This window comes from Phaseolus vulgaris, chromosome 3, assembly GCF_051622355.1.
Source record: "Phaseolus vulgaris cultivar YP4 chromosome 3, ASM5162235v1, whole genome shotgun sequence".
NCBI lineage: Eukaryota > Viridiplantae > Streptophyta > Magnoliopsida > Fabales > Fabaceae > Phaseolus > Phaseolus vulgaris.
The window spans coordinates 33,715,556-33,738,999 of record NC_143500.1 but is presented as its reverse complement, the minus strand read 5'-3'; the positions used below and the strand labels follow the sequence as shown (position 1 = coordinate 33,738,999).

Below are 23,444 nucleotides of genomic sequence, written 5' to 3'. Positions count from 1 at the left end.
ACAACTGATTGAGACAAAAACTTTGATGGCGGCCAAAACACAATACAAAATTAGAGTGACTCAATTTTTAACTATTCACGTTGGTTGACTTTGACCGCATGATTACTTCCTAATCATGCCACATATTAGAAAGTAATTGCCCTTTCTAATCTATTTTTTTAATTTACTGTTTTATAAATTTCAACTAGACTTAGAATAGACTGTTAATAACGTCCACATAATTTTTCCAATGAAGTGCATGAAATAAAATAAAATTGAAAAAAGAGCAATCTAGGAGATAGCAACTGACAGGTACAGGGCGGTGGAAACGTGATACACTACCAAGTACAGTCGACGTATACGTATACCATACACTATCCGACAACCCAATTGGAACCGTTGAACCTCCGTTGCGGCGCCGTTCACCGGAACGTACCATATGTAACCTCTTCCCTCATTCAATAAAATACACATTATCTTGAACGTCACCGGAACTGTATATATGTGTGTTACGTTCTCGTTTCATCGTTAATCATCATCATAGTTATTGTTGTTGTTATTATTACTAGTAATTAATGATGATGGTGGTTGCGATAAATTCGTTGGTACCCGCGAAACCGTTTCCACCTCGTGCGTTTCGCATCTACAGGCGCAGAAGGCTCAAAATCAATTCGTCTCTTCCGCCTTCACCTGCTCCCTTCGAGAATCTCTTCCGCATCTTGATCACGCACTATCCCTCCGTCAATTCGCTCGATTTGATAACTCCCGCTCTCGGCTTCGCTACCGGCGCCACGCTCTTCTTCTCCTCGCGCTCCAAATCCGCCGCCGACGATGGTCACCGTTCTTGCGTATCCGATATCGGCGAGTGGATGCTCTTCGCGACTCCGACGCCGTTCAACCGCTTCGTTCTGCTGCGGTGTCCGTCGTTGGTGTTCGAGGGGAGCGACGCGAGCGAGAGGGATTACGTGAGCGGGAGGATTGAGGTGCGGAGGGGAAGAGAGAGGGAGGGTTTGGTGGAGGAGCTGAGGTATCAGAGGGTGTGTGTGAGTGGTGCTGATGGAGGTGTGGTTTCGTTGGATTGGCCTGATAACTTGAACTTGGAAGAGGAGCTTGGATTGGACTCTACTCTCTTGATTGTTCCCGGTTCGCCGCAGGGTAGCATGGACGCCGATATTAGGTTGTTTGTGGTGGAAGCTCTGAAGAGGGGCTTCTTCCCTGTTGTCATGAACCCCAGAGGATGCGCTGCTTCACCTCTCACAACTCCCCGGTAACATTAACAACACGTTTTTTTTAAACAAGTATTGTTAGGTTAGGCTGCTCAGAAATAGTTCATTCTAGTTAATTTATGCGCATAATGGTATGCTATGTTGCATGAACGGGGTCGTATATTATTTGGCATGCTGGTTCTTTTAGGAAATAGTGTAGTTGAAACAAGAGTAGTGATAGCAACACCATCTCTACTCTACCACTTTCTTGCGTAAAAAGAAAATAACTAGCTTACTCTAGTGTTATAAGGCTTCTCTTCTCGCTATTTGTAGATATGTGGGAGAGTCATTGTAAGCTACATTACTCTGAAATATACAAAGAGACTATTGTTTTATTCAAAACCCATTTGTAGTCGATCACGCAACTTTACTGTTTTGTTGGGACTCACACTTCACGCTGATGCTCTTTCTAGCATACTATGTTACTTTAAAGTTTATGAGAAACTAAAAATCATAAATAGGATTCATTAAGTGTGAATTGAGAGTCGTTGTGATTATCAATAAATTTCAATAAGTGACAGATTTTGTATGTTTAGATAACAAAGTGAAGAAATGGATACCGTTTTGGAATTTTAACAACTACATATTTTTAGTTATGTGTGTTTTAATCACAATTGTAATGGTTAATTTTCTAATCCATAATTTTACTCCCCCCCTAATATTATCCTTTAATAAAATGTACCCTCACTTTAGGGAAGCTAAATCCTCCGTAGGATCTACTCTTAGGGACATGGGACTGCTACTCTTCCTTTTCATCTTCCATTCTCATCCAACTAAATGATTATATACTTCTCCCTCATTCTGGTATTTGCAAATTGTTTGACTTAAATACATCCAGACTGCCTTTTTCTCTTTACAGACATGTGGCAAAAATAAGACAAGGGTAAGGACTTCTTAACTACTTCATTTTCTGTAGGTTATTTACAGCCGCTGACAGTGATGATATCTGCACATCTATAACATATATCAGCAATGCAAGACCATGGACAACCTTGATGGGTGTTGGCTGGGGATATGGTGCAAACATGTTAACAAAATACCTTGCAGAGGTTGGAGAAAACACTCCATTGACAGCTGCCACATGTATAGACAATCCTTTTGATTTAGATGAAGCTACAAGGTCCTCTCCTTATCACATTGTTACCGATCAGAATTTCACTAGTGGAATGATAGATATTCTACAAGCCAATAAGGTAAATTAGTTTTTTTTTTTTTTTTTTTATCTGCAAAGAATAAATAAAATTAAAATGGGACACTTCAGGGGTGTCCCAACCCGTATACAATAGTCAAGAACTCCATGCAACAGAAGCTTTTGGTTCTTGATCACCATAGAGCACCTACTAGACTCACACAACCATTGATGCAGTAAAACAACCTGCAGACTACTAGAAACCAGCACATGCCTTAGGTCAATCAGAACCACTAGCGATCAGAAAAGCACAAAAACAGTGGCTTCAAAACTGAATGAAGTGAAATAAGCACATCCCCACATCCAATTCCAGCATACAAAACAGCAGAGTGTTGCACATGACAGCATCTGCACACCGAACTCCTCAGCATCCAACCACCATGCTCAATACAGAGGTTTGACACCCGTTCCTTGCTAGATGCCTTGTTCCGCGCTCCATCCTCCCCTATAACACTTCTTTTATTGCCACAGTACAGCACCTTGTAGGTGCTGCTCCTTGATTGCATGACCTCTGTTGCAGCCCCATGATACCCTGCCTAAGTCTACTACCCATGATACCCTGCCTAAGTCTACTACCCATGATACCCTGCCTAAGTCTACTAGAGACTCCGCTTATTGTTACGAGACTGGTGCGTACTTCCCACCAGAGCAATATCAGCCTCCCAATAGAATTGACTTAAGGGTCACACAACTTTGGGTTAAAGTTGCAGATCATAATTCAGCACAAATTTATCACCTTGCACCATACACAACCTGTCCAAAGGCCCACTCCTTTTATAGACCACCTCACCCGATTACGAGCTGCTGCAGTGATTTAAGGTAAATTAGTTCCTTTCAATCTTCGCCCACCTGTGCCCACCCCGCTTGCAGCAACATGTCCTGTGCAATCTGTTTTTGTGGTCATATATATTTTTACCTGTTATACTTGAAATACTCTTAAAGCTATCCTTATGACTTAGTTACACACGTACTACTTCTGTAGGCACTATTCCAAGGCAAAACCAAAGGTTTTGATGTTGAAAAAGCTCTTTCAGCAAAGTCTGTACGTGATTTTGAAGAAGCAATATCTATGGTATCTTATGGGTTTGAGGCTATAGAAGATTTTTATTCAAAATCCAGTACAAGAAATATGATCAGGGATGTTAAAATTCCTGTTCTCTTTATACAGGTACACATGCTACTCTTACTTGATTAATTGCATCCTTTGCGTTTTGCTAAGTATTAATTTATTAACTGCTGTATTATTTTGGGAGAAAGTAGTATACTCCTAATTACCCACAACACACTGCACAATTGTCTGCAGTCGTATTTTAGTGTTTATGGCTGCTAAGATAGTGAAACAATTCAGCTTCATTGTATTCATACTAAAGTGAATGACAAAAATGGCTATGCAAATCACTTCAGGTGCAATTCCTATTTAGTTGTGCTAGTTGTTTGTTCCTTATGACTTCTTTTTGTAATCCTCTGGGCATTATGGTTAGAAAGAGAAATATATTATAAGCATTGATACAATTTTTTATTGAATGGCTTCATTGCCTTTGATTGTAATTTTTGTTCAGTAGATAGATCCATATAGAGAATTTAGACTTTAGAACGTGAACAACATGGAAAAATTAGGAATAGTAGAACCAGTTGAAGTAGCATGATTTGGAATAGACGTACAATTTAATTAGATACATTGTTAGTGTAAAAAAAATCATTGTTATTCAATCACATATTGCTACGTACGATAACTCTGGAGGCTTCTATAAAGTCATACTCAGGATGATTTCTAATTAGCTGATTGTGTAAAAAACTTTACATTGACAGTGCATGAAAATTAAGCTCATAGAAAAAAGCAGCAGAAATAAAAGTTCAATTTTAGTTCTTTTTAATCACTATATTCAGCACCTTATCCTCCATACTAACAGTTTATCACAAGAAAAATGTATGTGAGAATTATTGTACATTAATTGTACAACTGAGAGAAGATTCTCACGGAGTCCATTGTGTTGGTAATTTCATTAATATCTCTGACTGTAGTACTTGTATACTTCCTTTTAGTTATATCTCTAGACAATGTGTGATTTTTGACACATGCCTCATGTCAAGGACCTGACATCTGAACAGGGTGCTAAATATTTGTGGGTGATTTGATAGCTCGATAGCAAGTATACAATAGGCCCAACAGACCTCAAGAGTTTTTATCTCAAACTCCTTTGCTAAATGTTGACTCAAGAGTTGTTGTTCCTTCCTGTCATTGTCGGTAACAATGGTATCATCCACATACACTAACAATATAGTTTCTCCCCATGTATTTGATAAATAAAGTGTGATTTCCTTGTCTTTTTTTTGTATCCTAAGGTTGTCATGCCTTAGTAAATTTCTCAAGTCATGTGTAGGGGAATTGTTTCTCTAATACTCCTCAAGTTGGAGCATATATGTTGTACAAGACAAGCTTGTTACATATGCTATCAACATGATTTGAGAAACCTAATGAACATGTCAACCAGATGGTAAAGTGTGTGAAGATAACGTGCTAAGGAGCTAGTGACACATGGCATCGGCTGGCTGAGAGTTAGGAAGTCTAGTGGTTGTTAGAGAAGGGTGACTCTAATTAGTGGGTCTCAATAAAGGTTGGAGACTGTGGTGGCTGCTGGAGAACAAAATATGCTTCAAGGGCATGATTGCTGCAACAATTGTTGGCAGGCAAGACTGCTGCCAGAGAGCTAAAAATGCTTGGAGGGTATGACAGTTGTCTGAGAGAAAAAAATGCTTAGAGGGCACCATTGTTATTGGAGGGCGCGACAGTTGTTGTCAGGCAAGACTGTTTCCAAAGAACAAAAAATGTTCTGAGGGTATGACAATTGATGGAGAGTGAAAAAAAGGCTTAAGAGAGTTCAGTGGCTGTCTGAGAGAAAAAATGCTTGCAATGGGTATTGTTTACTTGGGAGAAAATGTCAGAGGGACAAAGTTAGAGCTAGTGCATCGTGTGAAAATGTTATGACCTAGCAATAGATCTGTGACAAAATTAGGTCACAAAGGATGGTACTGTTGTGATACCATAATGGAAGGATTGCTTGTAATTGTGTGTTGTGCACACATGAGTACTCTTATTTATAATAAAGAAGAGATATAATATTAAGTAAGAAAATCAATATAACAGTGAGAAATATTTGGTAAGATATTTCTCATTAAATCATACCATATCTCTGTATTTAATGTAATCAAACCATATCTCTAACAATGAGAAACAAAATGGTATCACTAATATTTAGTGAATTCCACAGGCAAGCAATAATTATTGAATCTTCTTCATCCCATGCTGCAAAATTTGGGTCTCCCTCCTTTGTTTCAGCACAGTTCCAAGTAGCTGTTTTTCCCTTTTCCTTTTAGCATTGTGCAAACAAGTTGTGACCACTTCAAATAATTTTCTCCATTCAAACTATAAACAGGTTGAATTCCCTGCAAATCTACTATTGATAATTCTGAGGTGGATGCACAACCTCCCCTTCCATGTCAGAAATTCAGCAGATTTATGACAGCAGCTTGAAAAACTGATCATCTCCAGAGCTTAGTAAATTTTTTTGAAAAATATTGTTTGCAGAATAGCCTAAATAGGAGCTCCGATACCATGATAAAAGAAAGAAAGTTTGAGAAGTGAGACCCAGAGTGTATTTTCTGAATATGCTTCAGCTGAGTTTCCACCCATCATATTGATCTATTAATAATCAAAAAGGGTTACATGGTAATAAATAGCTTCACTTATTTGCAAGAGAATAATTAAACTATCACAACTTCCTAAGATACACTGAACCTAGTTAAATACTTTGAAAAATAGGAACATTAGTTGCTCCTATTTCCAATAATCTTCATGAAACATCTCACCAAAGCAAACATCCATTTTCAAAGTACGAGAAAGATGACAACTCATCGAATTAGAATGAATATAAAAAATCTAGTAGCAGCTTCATAAAAACTTATCTTATTTGCGTACCTCATGAACAGATAAAACTTTTAAGACAAGAATACTTCTGGAACGTTTACACAGACAATGGTGGAAAATTCAGCCTATAAATTTTGAAAACCAGAAATATTCTGAAATAGTCTTGCTTCCCTGAGGGCCATTTTACACCCCAATTGAAATCATCTAGTAAAATTCATTTGATTAATAAACCTTTTTCAAATATTCTCACATTGTTTTTGCAGTTTTACATAGATGTAAATTTAAAACATATTGATTATCATATAACCCAATAATCCAATTATCACATAACCCAATAATCCAATTATCACATAACCCAATAATCCAATAGTAGCATCAACAGATTTTTGTATCATCTGTTGGAGCTGGAACATTGCCATCTGTGTGCCCCCATAATTCCTTTCCAGTGGCAAACAGTTGAAAATGAAATTCCAATTCCTAGGGATACAAAATTTAGATACTAGTAGGGATTTCAAAGTAATGAAAAAGTTCTAACAGATTCATATATTTTCTATCCGCAATAGAGTCCAAAAGATTGCTCAGATCAGATAATACCCAAAAACACAGATAGAAAGTAGTCAAAACCTAGACAAAGGAGATCACAAACAAGGAAATAACAGAAGTGATTCCATTGACAATCCATTTGCACTTGCAGCAGAGAGAAAATTAGGTTCTTGGTAAGATACAATTCTGATTGAATGGTTTGATTGGCTCTGATTGTATTATTATTTAATATAAATGTTTAGACTTGTTTTCTAGATAATATACAGGAATGCGCGACTATTGAAAACTAAATAAAAGTAATCTGCGCAAATATGGTAACAGCCTGGCTTCTGCTTCTGTAGTCTCTCTTTCCCTTTTCTGTAGGATTCTTAATCACTAATAATCTGTAGATATCAGTTCATTACATGTTTTAACTGTTTTACAGGAAAAAAGGTTCTGTACTAACAATGGCCTTTTCATATTATTTGTTGTTTCTAAGTATTAATTCCTTTATGCATGCATGCAAGTGCAAAAAATCTTATCAAAGGTAATTTTTATCAGAGTGGTAATGGGATGGTTCCTGTATTCTCAGTTCCAAGGAACCTGATTGCTGAAAATCCATGCACAAGTCTGCTCCTATGTTCTTGTTTGCCACCTAGTGTTACTGATACTGACATGTCTGCTTTATCATGGTGTCAGCTTCTAACAATTGAGGTAACTATTTCTCTATCTATTTAAGGATTCAAGTTGGAAATTTGAATTTTAAAAGTGGAAGGCTATTTATTTACAGGTTCTAACAATTAGACTGGATTGACCAGTTAGATTTGTTAGAAAATATGAGAAATATATGATGATATCATTTTTTATATCAAATATTTTGGAGTACCCTACATTTTTTTTGGAATTGTCAAATTTTAGTTGTTAATATGTTAATGTTTGTAAGTGGAGAGACTCGAATCTGCCACCTATCCCTCTCCTCCTATTTTTACTACCAAGTAAGTATCCTAGATGATCTTTTAAGATTTATTCTTCTTTTATTATGTTTTGTTTACTTACTTAATTAGGATCTTTGTAACTATAAACATATCTTAATAGAATAAGATTTCTAGGCAAATCATATCATGTACAGAGGAATAAGTCTCCTATAGGTATTTGCATTTGTTACAATTAGCCTATATAAAATGGAATCTTGTGTAGTTTAGACACACAGATTGAGCAACGTTATGCCTCTCTTTTCTCTCTTTTAACATCGTATGAGAGCGTACCACCCCTCAAACCGATTTTGTGACTATTATATTATCAGGTTTGCTAAAAACAAAAAAACTAATAACTCCAACTAGTCATCTGTTTTTGTTCATATAAAATCCAAAGATATAGGATTGTTGAAAACAAAACTAATGAACAGTCAATTGTCCAAATTGCTTGTGCAGCTAATGTTGTGAGCTAGTTCTTGAACTCTTCTTGGTAGGACCATTAGGATGCAGTAATACAATACAGATCCTGAAATACATTAAAAGTGTTTCCAAGTAAATGACTCATTTATCGATAGAAAGAACATGCTCAAATAAAATCTAATGTACAATTGCTTTACAACTGCAAAATTCATCTAGCCGGGTAGGAGACTTGGGGGTTTTGGTTAGTTGGCAGTAATTACCAGCGTTTTAACATTCTTGGTAATTAGCCAATGTAGTGTGGCATACTTCTCCTTAGTTTCTTCTTGAAAACAAGGTGCATGCTTTTTCTAGGGGGCTGGGGGGTTATTGATAACGGATTTATTACTAAAAGCGAGTCATGAGGGATAAGCAAAGGGTAAAGGGGGAACGATATGAGCATGCTTAGTAACAAAATGACTAATTGTACTAGGGTGGGTGATAACTACCTAACAGAATAGGTAGTATAATTAGAGATTTTCTTAAAAGAGAGTAGGAGACAGGGGAATAGAACTAAAGTTGAGGTGGGTGAGGTTCTCTCAAATATACCTTAGTGTAATTACTAGAAACTTTTTCTTCATTCATGAATTCTTTCCCTGGAAACAGATTCAATCCTGGTTGAACCTCGAAACATTAGAAATAAACCTTTTCCTATATTCAATGGTTGACTTTGGAAATTTTTATTTCATATATGTTTTCAGTTGCTGCTTCTTCTCAATTAACTTTAACACAAATTAGTAAATCATTTAAACACAATTAGAAAATCCTAAAGGGTATCATGATGTTAAATTCTATAATCTTTTGTTCATGGAAATTTGCTTCACATATTTTTCATCTTGATCCGGTACCTAGCTTCCTTGCAAAACCTATATTGCTAGGTTTATCAGTTCCCTTAATTTGTGAGGTAAAAGATGCTTTATCATAATTTATTTATTTTTTTCCCTTTTGGTGAATTTGAGATTTCCAAGTATATTCTTGCAAGTGATAACCTGACAAGTTATATCTGCAGTGGCTCACAGCAGTAGAGCTGGGACTCTTGAAGGGCCGTCATCCTCTTCTGACAGATATAGATGTTACCATAAATCCTTCTAAAGGACAGGTTGTTGTGGAGGAAATAAGGTCAAACAATGATGCTGAAGTTGGCAAACTGTTGAGTCTTACTCGGTCAGATGCATTTAATGGATACTCTATTGATCCCAGTAATGACTTGTTTGAAGAAAATAAGAATAACACTGGCCTCCAATTTAGGTCCCAACAAGGTCTACAAGGGAACGTTGAGCAGGATATGAGCTTAAAGGTAAAAGATGATCCATCGCAGCAGACTAGCTCCAGTAATGCAGATTTGATTGAAGAGGAGAATGTTTTCTCTGTAGATAATGTTCAAGTTCTACAGACAGCACAAGTGGTAATAAATATGCTCGATGTTACCATGCCTGGTACTCTAACAGAAGAAAGGAAGAAAAAGGTAGAACATATAGTTTTATTGCTAGGTGTCATTTTTGGGTTTGGAGATCTCGTTTCCTGTTCTTTCTTAATGTCTTATTGACTTTTCTGCTAAAAGAACAGGGTAGAGGGAGAACTTAAGGACTACAGGACTAGCATATTTTTATTTGCTAAAATCAATTCATTTTTTATCATCTCTTTTAATGATTTTAAAGATTTATATCATTAGGATTTTACTGATGGTCCTTCATGTTCTTTCCTTATACTCATGGTGAATGTTTGCAGAAAGGGGGAGGGGATTTCCCAGGAATCTTGTTTATTGTGTCAATTTCTCAAGAAATAATTTTTTAAAATGGAATATTTATAATTTGGATTAGCCTGTACCTATTTACTTTAAATCACGCAGCTGCTGTTGCTAAAGAGACTATTTCTGTGGGGTTTCAAAACTGTAAATATTTATAGAAATGGAATAGAGAAATAACCAGGATTTAGATGCAATGCTTTTCTAAGATGTAACCCTCAGATAAAAGTTTTAAGGCTTAGAAGAAAACATTGTCAAAATAACTTATGCTTACAGATTCTCTTATAGATAACTGATACATTTTAAATGAATGACTAGGGGAGTTTGTTTCTAGCAGTTTATCAATCATTTTAAGAAAAACTTTGGTACTATCCTCGAAGGGAACGTAACAAATTCTTCCACTTTTTTATTTTATGAAATTTCAAAGCTTGTTAAATTGTTGCGAATCAACTAAATGGAGCTCTCATTTTCTACATAAGTTGTTAGCTTCTCAATTTCTGTGAACTGTGAGTGCGTTTCAAGTTGTTAAGAATATGTAAAAATAATTGTTAGAATCTTCACTATTTGGTCTTTATATATCCTTAAATGTTTGGTAAGCGACTACATGGTTTTCAGTATTCTATTTTATTGTAACATCTGAAATAGTTTATCCAGATATTTTTTCATAGTTTTAGAATTTTGTAATTATCAGTATCACTTGTTATAAACTTCCAGGTATTAACTGCTGTGGGTCAAGGACAGACACTCATGAAAGCTTTACATGATGCTGTTCCAGAAGATGTCCGTGGAAAGTTGACAGATGCAGTGACTGGAATTTTGCATGCAAAGGGCTCTAACTTGAAGGTAGATAGAACTCAGAATGTTTCTCAGTCTCCTGAACCATTACCAGGGCAAAAGAACCAAGAAAAATCCAGAGAAGTTATGGTTGAAGACCAGACCTGTGTGAATCAGATGAAAAAGACTAGTCCTATAGATGGTTCTGATAATGCTCCAGGTAGCATTCATGAACTTGCTGAAGGAACAGAAACAGAAGTTATTCCCATAGAGACACCAAATTCTACAAATTTAGCCCAGTCTCAAGCATTAAATGATGAAGTTGGTTCTTCCAGTTCTACCAGGAAAGAAACTAAGTCTAATGACAGTAATGACACAAATGAGGAATTCAAAGGAAAAGCTGTTTCTAATGTTGATTGTTGCAAGAACGAATTCGAAACAGGTTCTAAACCATACAATCCTAGCCATCCTGATGGAGCAGGTGGCTTTGAATCAGCATCTGTGGGCGAGCAGAAGAGCCAAGACAGTGGAATCGCTCAAATAGACCCAAAGGAGGAAAATAATACCCTGAAGGATGAACAGAAAAATCAGGATTTTTCCATCAATCATAGTAAAAATACTTCAACTGATGCAAAAGAAGAACCCTTTTCACCTTCTATGTCAGAGGAAAATAATACTCTGAAGGATGAACAGAAAAATCAGGATATTTCTATCAATCATAGTAAAAATACTTCAACTGACGCAAAAGAAGAACCCTTTTCACCTTCTATGTCCTCTGCACACCCAACAATGGAAAGAAAAGGTAATGACAACGAGCAAAAAGATAACAAGAATACACAGCATGTCACATCTCTGACCAACTCTAATAATTTAGTTTCTAGTGCCCCTGCCTTCAGTGTTTCTCAAGCATTGGATGCCTTGGCTGGGATGGATGATTCCACCCAAGTGGCTGTTAATAGTGTTTTTGGTGTGATAGAAAATATGATATCTCACCTTGAGAAGAGTTCAGAGAATGAAGAAGTCAAGGATGGAAATGATGTTGAACACAAGATAGAAGAAAAACAAAAGACTAGTAGCCAAAGAAAGGATTCCAACACATCTACTGATCCTTCAGTAGATGATCACCATAATGAAATGTACTCGAATAATGGTTCTTGTCATACAGAGGAACAACCACCTCAAAGTTTTAGTGAAATTAGTGGGAACAGTGTATTCGATTCTCACAGTTGTAACTCTAATGGTCACATAGTCCAGAAGGAAAGTAACACAAATACTCAACTGATTGACAAAAGATTTCTTAATGATAAATGGGATGGACACAGACAGGTGGATAGGATGCCAGAGTTCATAGCTGCAGGTTCATACGGGGGCTCTCCTTACAATGAAAACCTCTGTAAATATCTAGTTTCGAAGACTCCTGTCAAACCACTTGATTTAAACACGACAACTGAATTATTACTGGATTATTTGCCAGAAGAAGGTTGGAAACTCTTTGAACAACAACAAGACGTGGATATTGCTTCTTCTAATACTGAAACTGGTGAGGAGGCTGGGCCCAGGATGATGGCTCCCTCATCTTCAAAATCTTCTAATGCAGAGGAATATATTGAACCACCATATGTAATATTAGATTCTGAAAAGCAACAAGAACCTGTCAAAGAGTTCATTACCACAGATACTGAGAACAGAATGACATATACCAGTGATGATAGGTCAGATGAATTTATTCAATTTGTGAAAAAGAGAGTGTTACATTCTTTGAAGATGGAAGTTGGTCGCAAGCTGAATGCTGCAGAAGTGATAGAAATGAAATCAGATCTTGCTGAAGATCTGGAACATGTGGCAAATGCAATTTCACAGGCCGCTCTACATAGCAAGGTGCAACAACCTCATACCGAAAGTCAAGGTCTAAATGGTGAGAGTGCTGTAAAAAAGGTTGGTACTCTTGAAGGGGAGCATATTGTTAGTGTAATTTCATCCTCTGTTCAGCAAACAAACTGTCTGAGAAAAGTAGTGCCTCTTGGTGTTATTGTTGGGTCCATTTTGGCTTCCTTGAGGAAATATTTTGATGTAACTACACTTCATGATGATCCGAAAAGATCTCCGATCCATGATGATGAGGAAAAACCTAGCAAAAAGAATCATGGCATCGGAGGTGGAACAGAGATAGGTCAAGTACATGAAGAGAAGAAAACTAGTTTGGACCATCCTATTCAAACAGAGACAGTAGAAAGTACATTGGAAGATACAAGCAAAAATACTGTCATGGTTGGTGCTGTTACAGCTGCTCTTGGGGCTTCTGCTTTACTTGTGCAACAGAAGGTATTAGTTTTCAATTGCTTCACATGGAATGGGATGAATAACAGTTTACTTTAAAATTAAACTACAAGTTGCATCTAAGTAGAGTTGTGTGAGTTTCAAACTTAAAATTGTTCTATTCCAGGATTTCCAACAAGAAAATGTAACTGCTGAAAGCTCGGCCACATATTTGAAAATGGAAAACCCCAATCAAAAAGAGCCAGATCAGCTACAGGAGGAAGTCTTTGAGAAGAACCAGAATAACATAGTCACAAGCCTTGCTGAGAAAGCCATGTCAGTTGCTGGTCCAGTTGTACCTACTAAAGAAGATGGTGAAGTGGATCAAGAAAGGTCTGAACACCCATTTTAACAACTTGCAAGTGCTTTACTGGTTTTCTTTTTCTATAAAGATTTAATATGAATTCCCTCCATTAACAGACTGGTTGCGATGCTAGCTGATTTAGGACAGAGAGGTGGATTATTGAGGCTTGTTGGAAAGATTGCTTTGCTGTGGGGTGGTATGCGTGGAGCAATGAGTTTGACAGACAGGCTTATCTCATTCTTACGCGTTGCTGAACGCCCTTTGTTTCAGAGGTAACTTGAACTGGAAATGTTCAATTCATCCTATGTTACTAAGTAGTGCAAATAATTCCAGCCTTTCCATTTTTGGAATTACTGGTTGAAAATGGAAGCTGCTAAGCTTTAGACAATATATATCATAACCTGCTGAATTAGAGGGACATAAAGAAAAGATAGAATTTAGAGAAGGAGAATGCCTTCTTATTCACTGTAGTTTTTTTCAAAAAAAATCCAAATGCGAATGTATATCTTCCCTAGGTTCTGCTATCTATATGGTTAACAGCTGTGAGAGTGTGTGAACTATTGTTTTTATATAACTCAAACTCTGATTTTTTTTCTTCTAGGATTTTTGGGTTTGCTGGCATGATCCTTGTTCTATGGTCTCCTGTTGCCATTCCGTTACTTCCAACAATTGTTCAAAGCTGGACTACAAAGACTCCTTCCAAAATAGCTGAGTTTGCTTGCATTGTTGGCCTCTACACTGCTACAGTGATACTTGTTATGTTATGGGGAAAAAGAATCCGTGGATATGAAAATGCATTTGAACAGTATGGGCTGAACTTGAGATCGCCACAAAAGGTAAATGTTAGAGATAAAATCTAATGGACAAGTCCTAGGATATTACTTTTAAGTTGTCACTCATGCTTTTGTCTTTTCTTTCCTTTATGTTTGAAATATCTTAAAATTAAAATTGCGTGTAGCATTAATTCATTATCATATACAATATCTACTAAGATGTAGAAAACGACAATGAAGAATATGTTAAGAATTTGTTTTTTGGAGGGACCGTTTGAAATAACTACATGTTAGAATGTAGCAAATGGAAGTGATATGAAAATGGTTCTGATGTGTGCGTTTAATAGGTACACTGAACATTTACAGTGATTCTTACTTGCTCTAATTTAGATGAGATTTATTGTTAATGCCCAATATTTACATTTTACTTTAAAATGCAAAAGAATAAGAGATAACAATAAAGAGGAACATGATGTATAAGAGACCAGTAAACAACATTCTTCCCTTCTATAAATTCAATTTGGCTTCCTTATTTTCCTGAATCTGTCCTCTCACTTGATTCAGACTTTACTTATCATGCAAGTGATTACAGATCTTGCTGTGTTGCTTGTCTCTAGTTCAAATTAATGCTCTGCTTCCCCTTTGGCACATTCTTTTTTCCAATTTTTGAATGGGAATAGAGCTTCAGTAAATATGAAGTTTTATTGAATATATTTTTCATAGCATTACTTGTGTCTTTTATTGTTAAAAGAAACTCATTTTTGGATCTTTGCTGCAGCTATTTGAGTTCTTGAAAGGTTTGGTTGGTGGAGCCATCTTCATTTTTTCAATCCATGCTGTGAATGCATTTCTTGGTTTTGCAAGTTTTTCTTGGCCTCATATTCCAACTTCTTTAGATGCCATAACTTGGCTAAAAGTGTATGGACATATGGGTCTGGTAGTTTTTCAAGGAACTGTGATGGCAACTGCTATTGCACTGGTGGAAGAATTGCTTTTTAGATCATGGTTGCCCCAGGAAATTGCAGTTGATCTTGGATATCATCAGGGAATTATCATTTCAGGGATGGCATTTTCTTTCTTGCAGAGGTATGTCTTCTTTCCCAGAATCAAAATTTGTGTACTGTATTAATAAGTTCCACCTTTTGAATATGTATGGCCTGATTCATTTATAGATACGCACTTTGCCTAATTTGTTAAAAAAGGTTCATGCACCTTTATGAATACCAATTTGTGCTAAATAGCAGTGACGACTACAGAAAAGTTGTATGCGTAAGAACAATTTATGAATTGTTATCACTTGGAAAGGGTTAGAGTTGAAAGAAATAGATGAAATATATTTCTGAGCTATTTTACAAATGTAATTACAGTCTCTATTTATAGACTGTTTTACAACCTAATTAAGGAAAGAAATAATAGGTAATGAAAGCCAGAAATAATGGGTGTTTAAAACTGTACAAATCAAATCAAATCACTAACAAATCTGTCCTAATAAATATAGAAATATAGAATGGAATCTGCACTTAATTATAACATAATTCTCCTGATTATGCAACAGTTAGCTATATGAGAGGAAAAAGATCTTTATTGAATTGATTAAAATTAAAACAGTACATGAGTCTATGTGTAATATATATAGAAAACTCTACCCGTAGAGTAATGATAAATATCTAGTATCTTACTGTACCACACTCATAATGATTACAATATCTTCTTGTAACTCAACACTATATTTTCTCCTAACTCAACATAATCCTCTACATCTCTGTATACCAAATGTTACAGGAGTATTGGGGTATTATGTTTATCGTTCAGCTCTCATCTCATTCATGTTCCTATCAATCCCCTTGAATTAGTCCCTAGTTAATCCATTTAAGGATCAAATCTTGCTCATTTAATTCATTAGACTGTGTTTAATAGTTTATCATTCTTCTTAACAATCCACATAACTATATTCAATAGAAAACAAAGACTAACTCTTGGAAATTGATCTTAAGTTCTTGCTCAAACCTACAAAACTAGTTTGTTTGGTGACTTTGTCCAAGTTCTATAAGCTCTTTTTAAGTCATATATTCAAAGAAAAGAACTAAGATAGGTTGAGGGTGACTGCAATTAAGGTGACTTTGCCCAAATGGCCACGACTACCAGCATGGAGCACGACAAATGAAGGTGGCCCAATGATTGATCTAAGATAGGTAGGGACGGTCCGAACTTTATGAAAAGTTTAGATGTAGAAATAAACAATCAACTTTGAGGTTGCAAATTGCAATTAAGCGAGCAAGGGATGGCTGCAATTAACGCAATTTCCATTAAGACATCAACAATCAGATAATATCAATGTGTTGCAATAACCAAGTCTTGTCTTCAATTTATAGTACCTTATGTTCCAACTAGTACTCCCTCTATAACAATTTTCTAAGATAGGCCTTAGATATCTTTTGCTCACAAAGCTTGAGTGAACCCCTTTCACATTTCTTGCAAATCTCATTTTCTTGGTTTGATGTGTATGTCGTTATGAATGAATAGTATTTAATATTTTTTCTGTTTGAGATTTCACATCGACTAAAAATAAACCAAATTACAGGATATAAGTGAGGGCAATCCTTATCTTACAAGTCGCTTTTGTGAGGATGAGTTAGACTTCAACTCACTTCTTAATATGTTATCAAAGTCTATTCTAGCTAGGTTTGATGGGCTTATCATGTTACCCGCTATTGGGACTCTATCGGCATTTACAAATACTTAGTCTCATGCATCGTCGTGAAGGGGTTGTATTAGAGATCCTAGATAAGGCCAATTTCCAGTATATAAGTGGGACAATCATCAAATCTAACATCCCTAAATTTTCCCATATCTATAACCATAATCGGTATGAAATATTAAAATAAATATATAAACATAATACAAATATATCTAAAATTTCTATTATAATGTTTCAAATTATCTATCTATTCATAAGACTTGAAACATTTACATAAAATTTAAAACACAATTTCAAAAGAAAAATAAACATTTTTCCTCATCCATCTTCTCACCGAGAAACACTTTATCACCTGTAACATCATCTGCTCCCGTGTAAAATACACGATCATCACAGATCAAAGAAAAACAACCACAAAACAAAACAAAGGGTAAGCTAGGTATTTTTAAAACTTATAACACAAATATGACTTTAAACATCCACATAAATTCATCCTTTCTCATGCATTTCACATAACCATCAAGTGTCTATCAACAATTTCAATATTCATCTTTCTCATGACAAACTTCTACTGACTCATAACACATAGACACTTGACTCTACTTCCGGAAGACTCGTGTATTAAAATTAGCATCCAGAGACCTGCACCTGTCATACTACTGATGTGAAACCCACACAGCCATGCGCATAATTATCTCAATATCTCCTCATCATCTTCATATGACAGGGTAAATCCATTTGATAAATACACAACAATTCATCGACTAATTATATAAATGTCTAATTAAAGAGATTTTCAATTAACTATACATGAAATAAAAGTTTACATCCTTTATAAGAAAAACTATATAGAAATAAATAAATCAATCTTTTAAAAGCGAATAAATATTAGTTTAATATTTTTATTTTATTTTATTTTATTTTATTTTATTTTATTTTATTTTATTTTACTTTAGCTTGAGCTAGAATTTGCTAGCTTGAGCTAAAATCCACCAGAGAGCACCCAGAATTTTAGCTTGAGCTAAAATTCGCTAGCTTGAGCTAAAATCCTCCAGAGAGCACCCAGAATTTTAGCTTGAGCTAAAATCCTCCAGAGAGCACCCATAATTTTAGCTTGAGCTAAAATTCGCTAGCTTGAACTAAAATCCTCCAGAGAGCACCCCAAAAGTTTTAGCTTGAGCTAGCACTTGCTAGCTTGAGCGAAATATGCAGAAAAATTCTGCATAACTTAATATACCTATTAGATTATAAATCAATATCTCATTCAATTCATAAATTATAAATCTACACATTACATTGACAGTTCCTGTTCAGCATGATACAATCACTCTCATTGAATCATTGAGTTATTATGTCCATTTATACATATATATGATTTCTAATTCCAAAACCATTTAAATCAAACAACCAATTCTCAATCACAACACTTTCAATTTCAAACAAACTACCATCTACTCAGAACAAGAAATCTTGCAACAAAATTTGGAATTGGTGACCCCGTCACACTCACATTCAAATCTTCTAACCTAGGGTTTCTATTAAAGATTTTAAACTAGCTTCCTTACCTGGACTTTAGCAGATGCTCACTAAGAGCTCCAAACCCACCAAAAGCTTAAGGATACCCTAACCTGCACCACAGAGTCCTGATCACAAATCTAACTACATCACTAGGACCTGAGCTAACAGAGACTAATTTTGAAGATAAAAACCTCACATGCAAACTTAAATTAAAAGGCAACCCAGCCAGATCAAAACTAACTCAAAGGAAAAAGAGCCAAGAATGAACTTACTCTATCTAAGATTTTGATCGGTCAAACTTGTAGATCTCGTTGCCAGGAGTCCAATGGCAGACTCTGATCATCAAACTGATGAAAGAGGAGGTCAGAATCTAAGAGAGAAGGGAGAGGAAAGGAAAAAGGGAACTAAAATGAACATACTCTATGAAAGATTCTGATCGGTCAATCTTGTAGATCTCGCTGCCAGGAGTCCAATGGTGGACTCCGATCGTCAAACAGATGAGCGAGGAGGTCGGGATTTTAGAGAGAAGGCAGAGGAAAGGAAAAAGGAGTTTTTAGAGAGATAATGGTTCTTTTTAAAATGAAACCTGAATAACTAAATTTCTATTTATATAGCCTTTTCACTTTAATAATAAAATATTCAGGTGTCATTTTAATTGTACCATTTCTACTCTAAGACTATTTTTCTCGGTCCTTACATTCTCCCCAACAAGAAAAATTTTCGTCCTCGAAAATTGACTTGCTATAAAAGGACATGGATAGGTTTCTCTCATGGTTTCTTCTATTTCTTAAGATAAATCAGCAAACCTATCAACCCACACTACCTTCACCATACTGATGGTCTTCAATCTAAACTAATTTTTACTTTAAAAGACATGTTATCCTTGATTTGCACATTATGCATTTCCAATGCGTGACTAGATTCTTGGATATACTTTGCTTAGTTGAGACACATGAAAGACAATATGCAGATTTAGGATTTGATAGGGTCCAACAAACTTCAGGAATAACTTCTTCTTGATAGCTCTTCCTTACACTCTTGGTAAGTGATACCAAAAAAAACACAATGGTAAGATTTGCATATGATCTCTGCCTATTATGAGAAATTTTCATTTTGTTTTGTATCTGTTCCACCTTCTCGGTGATATGTTGAATTAACTTTAGCCCAACCAATACTGTCTCACCATTCTGATACCAACATAAAAGAGTTTTGCACTTCCTCCCATACAAACTCCATCAAAGGCAACATCTCATTCCAACTTCCCAGATGATCCAACATACATGTCCTCACAAATCTTTTAAGGACTGGATCGTTCTCTCAGACTGCTCATTTGTTTGAGGATGATATGCAGAGCTCATTCTCAATCTAGACCCCAAAGAATCTTGTAGAATTTTCCAAAAGTATGAAGTAAATTTGACATCTCTATCAGAAACAATATTCGAAGGCACTCCATGAAATTTCATAATCCCCCTGATGTACAACTATGCCAACTTGGCTATATTATTCTCAAATTAACTGGAAGAAAATGAGCGCTCTTTGTTAGTCGATCATCTATCACCCAGACTGCATCAAGGTCTCTTACTATTCTCGGCATATAGATAATAAAATCCATAACAATGCTATCCCATTTTTACTCGAGAATATCCAACTACTGCAACAACCACTAGGTCTCTAATGTTCTACCTTTGCCTTCTGAGATGTCAAACTTGTCACAACATACTAAGCTATTTCTTTTCTCATGTCTGATCACCAAAAGGATTCCTTCAAATTTTGGTACATCTTATTCATATTGGGACGTAAACTTATATAACCCTTATAACCCTCTTCTGGAATTATTCTCTTCAGTTCTTCATTGGTAGATATGCAAGCTCTGCCTTTGAATCTCAATATCTCATCTTCTCCCATCACAAAGTCCTTAGTTTGATATATACTACAACTAATATGATTAACATGGAATTGTACTCCCAAATTTAGATTTCTGAATTGCTCAATCAGCTTCTGCTCTTCAATCATCATGGCTGACACTTGTGCTGACTTTCTTCAAAGAGTATATGCAACTACATTAGTCTTCCCTGGATGGATAGTACATAAGCTGGAAATCATAATCTTTCATAAACTCCACCCATTTTCTCTACCTCATGTTCAACTCTTTTTGATCCAACAAGTATTCACTGAACATCTGAAATTGAGCTCCATATAAATAATGTCTTCAAATCTTCAAAGCAAACACCACCACTGGCAACTCTAAGTCATAAGTAAAATAATTTCTCTCATGAACTTTGAGTTTCATTGAAACATATGCAACTCCTATCTTCTCTTGTATTAAGAAACAATTCAATCTCTGATGTGAAGCATCATACTAAACCTCAAAAGGTTTTTTTTTTTTCCTATATCAGGAATCACCAACACTAGAACACTTGTCAACCTTTTCTTCAGCTTTATGAAACTCTGCTCACATCTTGGTTGGATCCACTGAGACCCCTGAGCTGATAATACATACTCATAAAGTTCATATCGAGACCTAAAGGTTGTCCTCTGCACATCTTCAGCCTTTACCAAAATCTTGTGCTATCCAAATCTCATATCAAACTTTGAGAACTGTGGCTCCATGTAACTGATCCATCAAATCATCAATTCTGGGTAGAGGATACTTGTCCTTGATGATCAACTTATTCAACTGCTTGTAGTTCACACACAACTGAGACCCTCCATCTTTCTTTTTAACTAACAATAGTGGAAACCCCATGAAAATATATTGAGCCAGAATAACCACTTCTCTAACAACTCTTCTACTTGTTTCTTCAATTTAGTCAACTCAGTTGGAGTCATTCTGTAAGGTCCGATTGACATTGGTCCAATTCCAGGTACCAGATCAATGTAACATTCTACTTCTCTCTTTAGAGTTAATCCAAGTATTTCTTTTAGGAAATACTTCCACAAATTCCTTCACCACATTTATACTACTCATCTCATCTTCATTCTTAACTCCCATCTGAGCAAAAATTATAAAACAACGTGATCTTTTCTTCAGAACACTATGTGAGTTAGATTTAAAAAGGAATTGTTATTATAATTGAAATTACAGTGACTTTTAGTATTTTTACAATATCCAAATTGTAATAATTAGAATAACTTCTTGTAGCTCACCAAAATATTTTCTCCTAACCCAGCACACTCCTTCAAGTCAGTGAATGGATATCCATTATTCTCAACTTGCATGTGAGATCATGAAATTGTTTTGTAAGAAGAGCCTCCTTAAACAAATTTGCTAGTTGAAGCCCAAATGGGAGATGGGATGTAATAAGCGGTGATAAGCTCATTATCTAGTTCTTTAGTGAAGTATCACTTTATCTTTGTGTTTGGTCGTATCATGCTGAAGTGGATTGTGATCGATGTTGATAGTTGATTTATTATAACAAAAAGTCATAGATTCTTCACATTTCACTGTGAGATCATTTTAAATAATTTTCAATCATAACAATTTACACACCCCTTGAGCCATAGTTCGCAACTCATCCTTTACAGTGGACCTTACAACAACATTTTGTTTCTTCTCTAAATATAGATTTGTGTTTGTATCTACCAGACTATGTTATAATCCACTCTCATTCTCAGTCAAAATCTTATCTTCTCTTTTATGGAGTTTTCAGGTCTCTGCAAGCAATACCAGGACTTTGGCTTTTAGCTTTGTCTTTGTCAGGTGCCCGACAGAGAAACGGAGGAAGCCTCTTCATCCCTATCGGGCTACGCACAGGAATGATGGCATCCACTTATATGCTGCAGAAGGGTGGTTTTTTAACATATAATACGGGCAACCTTCCTCTCTGGATAATTGGGAGTCATCCTTTTCAAGCGTTAAGTGGTTTAGTTGGTTTGTTATTTTCTTTGTCCTTGGCAATACTTCTCTACCCCAGACAGACTTTACAAAGAAAGGAAGCTCAGCAATAAGTAAGAAATTTATTAGTAATATCATTACGTTTTTTAATTTGGCGATGCTATCGTGTTAATATGCCAAAATTGGAGGTGGACAGTGGGCCAATTTTATTCCACTATATTTGTGCTGTTAATTAAGGAGTAAAGAATGAGAAGACAGTAATCGACGGGCAACAGAGAAAGATAGACCTTAGGAACCTTAAAGGCTTCAATTCATGAGTGTGTTGTAAAATTTCCATGTGGAACCTAGAGGCAGGCACCAATCATGATGAGTTTTATATTCATAGATTATAGGTATAATATAGAAGATGAGAGTAGAAAAGCTACAAGGTTGTACATATGTTTTTTGTTTTATATTTGTAGTCCATCATCCAATCAAAGTGTACAGCAGGTTTACTATAAGTTTTGGTAGTTTTATCAGAACACTATGTGATGCAAAGGAGCTAGGATACAGTCCGGGTAGATAGATAGAAGTGCTGTTTCCGTTTCCTTTCTTTTAAATCTGCCATTTTCAATACCATATGTATACTGTAATAAATACTAAAGATGTCTACAATGACCACAAAAGATTTTATATGTCGTATTATTGTCAGAATGCTACAACGCCGAAGTACCAATATTTTGTTGTATCCAATGATTTTGCAAAAGAAATTGCTGTGTCCTTGCCTTCTCATAACATCATATTCCGAGTTATATCTGCACTTCCTAATATATGTTTTATTTTGATTATAATTTGTCATGGATTGAGAAAAACATAAATTACACCTAACTTTGTTCCTGCATCGTGATTTCTATATGCATGAACCTTAACATCGAGTTACTATTTAGACTTTAAAAAAAAACTTAAAAGAATTTATCAATTCGAATGTCGATATACACTTGTTATTCTAAAAAAAATTCTAAAAAAAAATTGATGAACATTGTTGAAACTTTAATTTAAAATATTATATTTTATTGAGTTAAATATGTTTTTATTCTTTATATATATATATATATATATATATATATATAGAATGAGTTTTTGTTAATAGATAATATCATTTTATGAATAAATTTTTAATTATATTATAATAT

At 35.5% G+C, this 23,444-nt stretch overlaps 1 protein-coding gene across 3 annotated transcripts; it reads left to right on the top strand.

Moving 5' to 3' along the window:
* Positions 1-245: 245 nt before the first annotated feature.
* Positions 246-22,946, top strand: LOC137807136 (alpha/beta-Hydrolases superfamily protein). Of its 3 annotated transcripts, XM_068607608.2 has the most exons (12): positions 246-1,246; positions 2,161-2,437; positions 3,416-3,601; positions 7,442-7,594; positions 9,320-9,474; positions 9,559-9,775; positions 10,769-13,150; positions 13,272-13,477; positions 13,565-13,720; positions 14,050-14,284; positions 15,000-15,307; positions 22,088-22,946. In XM_068607608.2, the coding sequence occupies exons 1-12, from the start codon at positions 555-557 to the stop codon at positions 22,383-22,385; spliced, it is 5,265 nt and encodes a 1,754-aa protein (XP_068463709.2). In that variant the 5' UTR covers positions 246-554; the 3' UTR covers positions 22,386-22,946. The 3 variants fall into 3 exon arrangements, with proteins under 3 accessions (XP_068463709.2, XP_068463708.2, XP_090156821.1); XM_068607607.2 differs by having other exon boundaries at positions 273-1,246; positions 9,320-9,775; XM_090300695.1 differs by lacking the exons at positions 246-1,246; positions 2,161-2,437 and having other exon boundaries at positions 3,461-3,601; positions 7,473-7,594; positions 9,320-9,775.
* Positions 22,947-23,444: the final 498 nt, after the last annotated feature.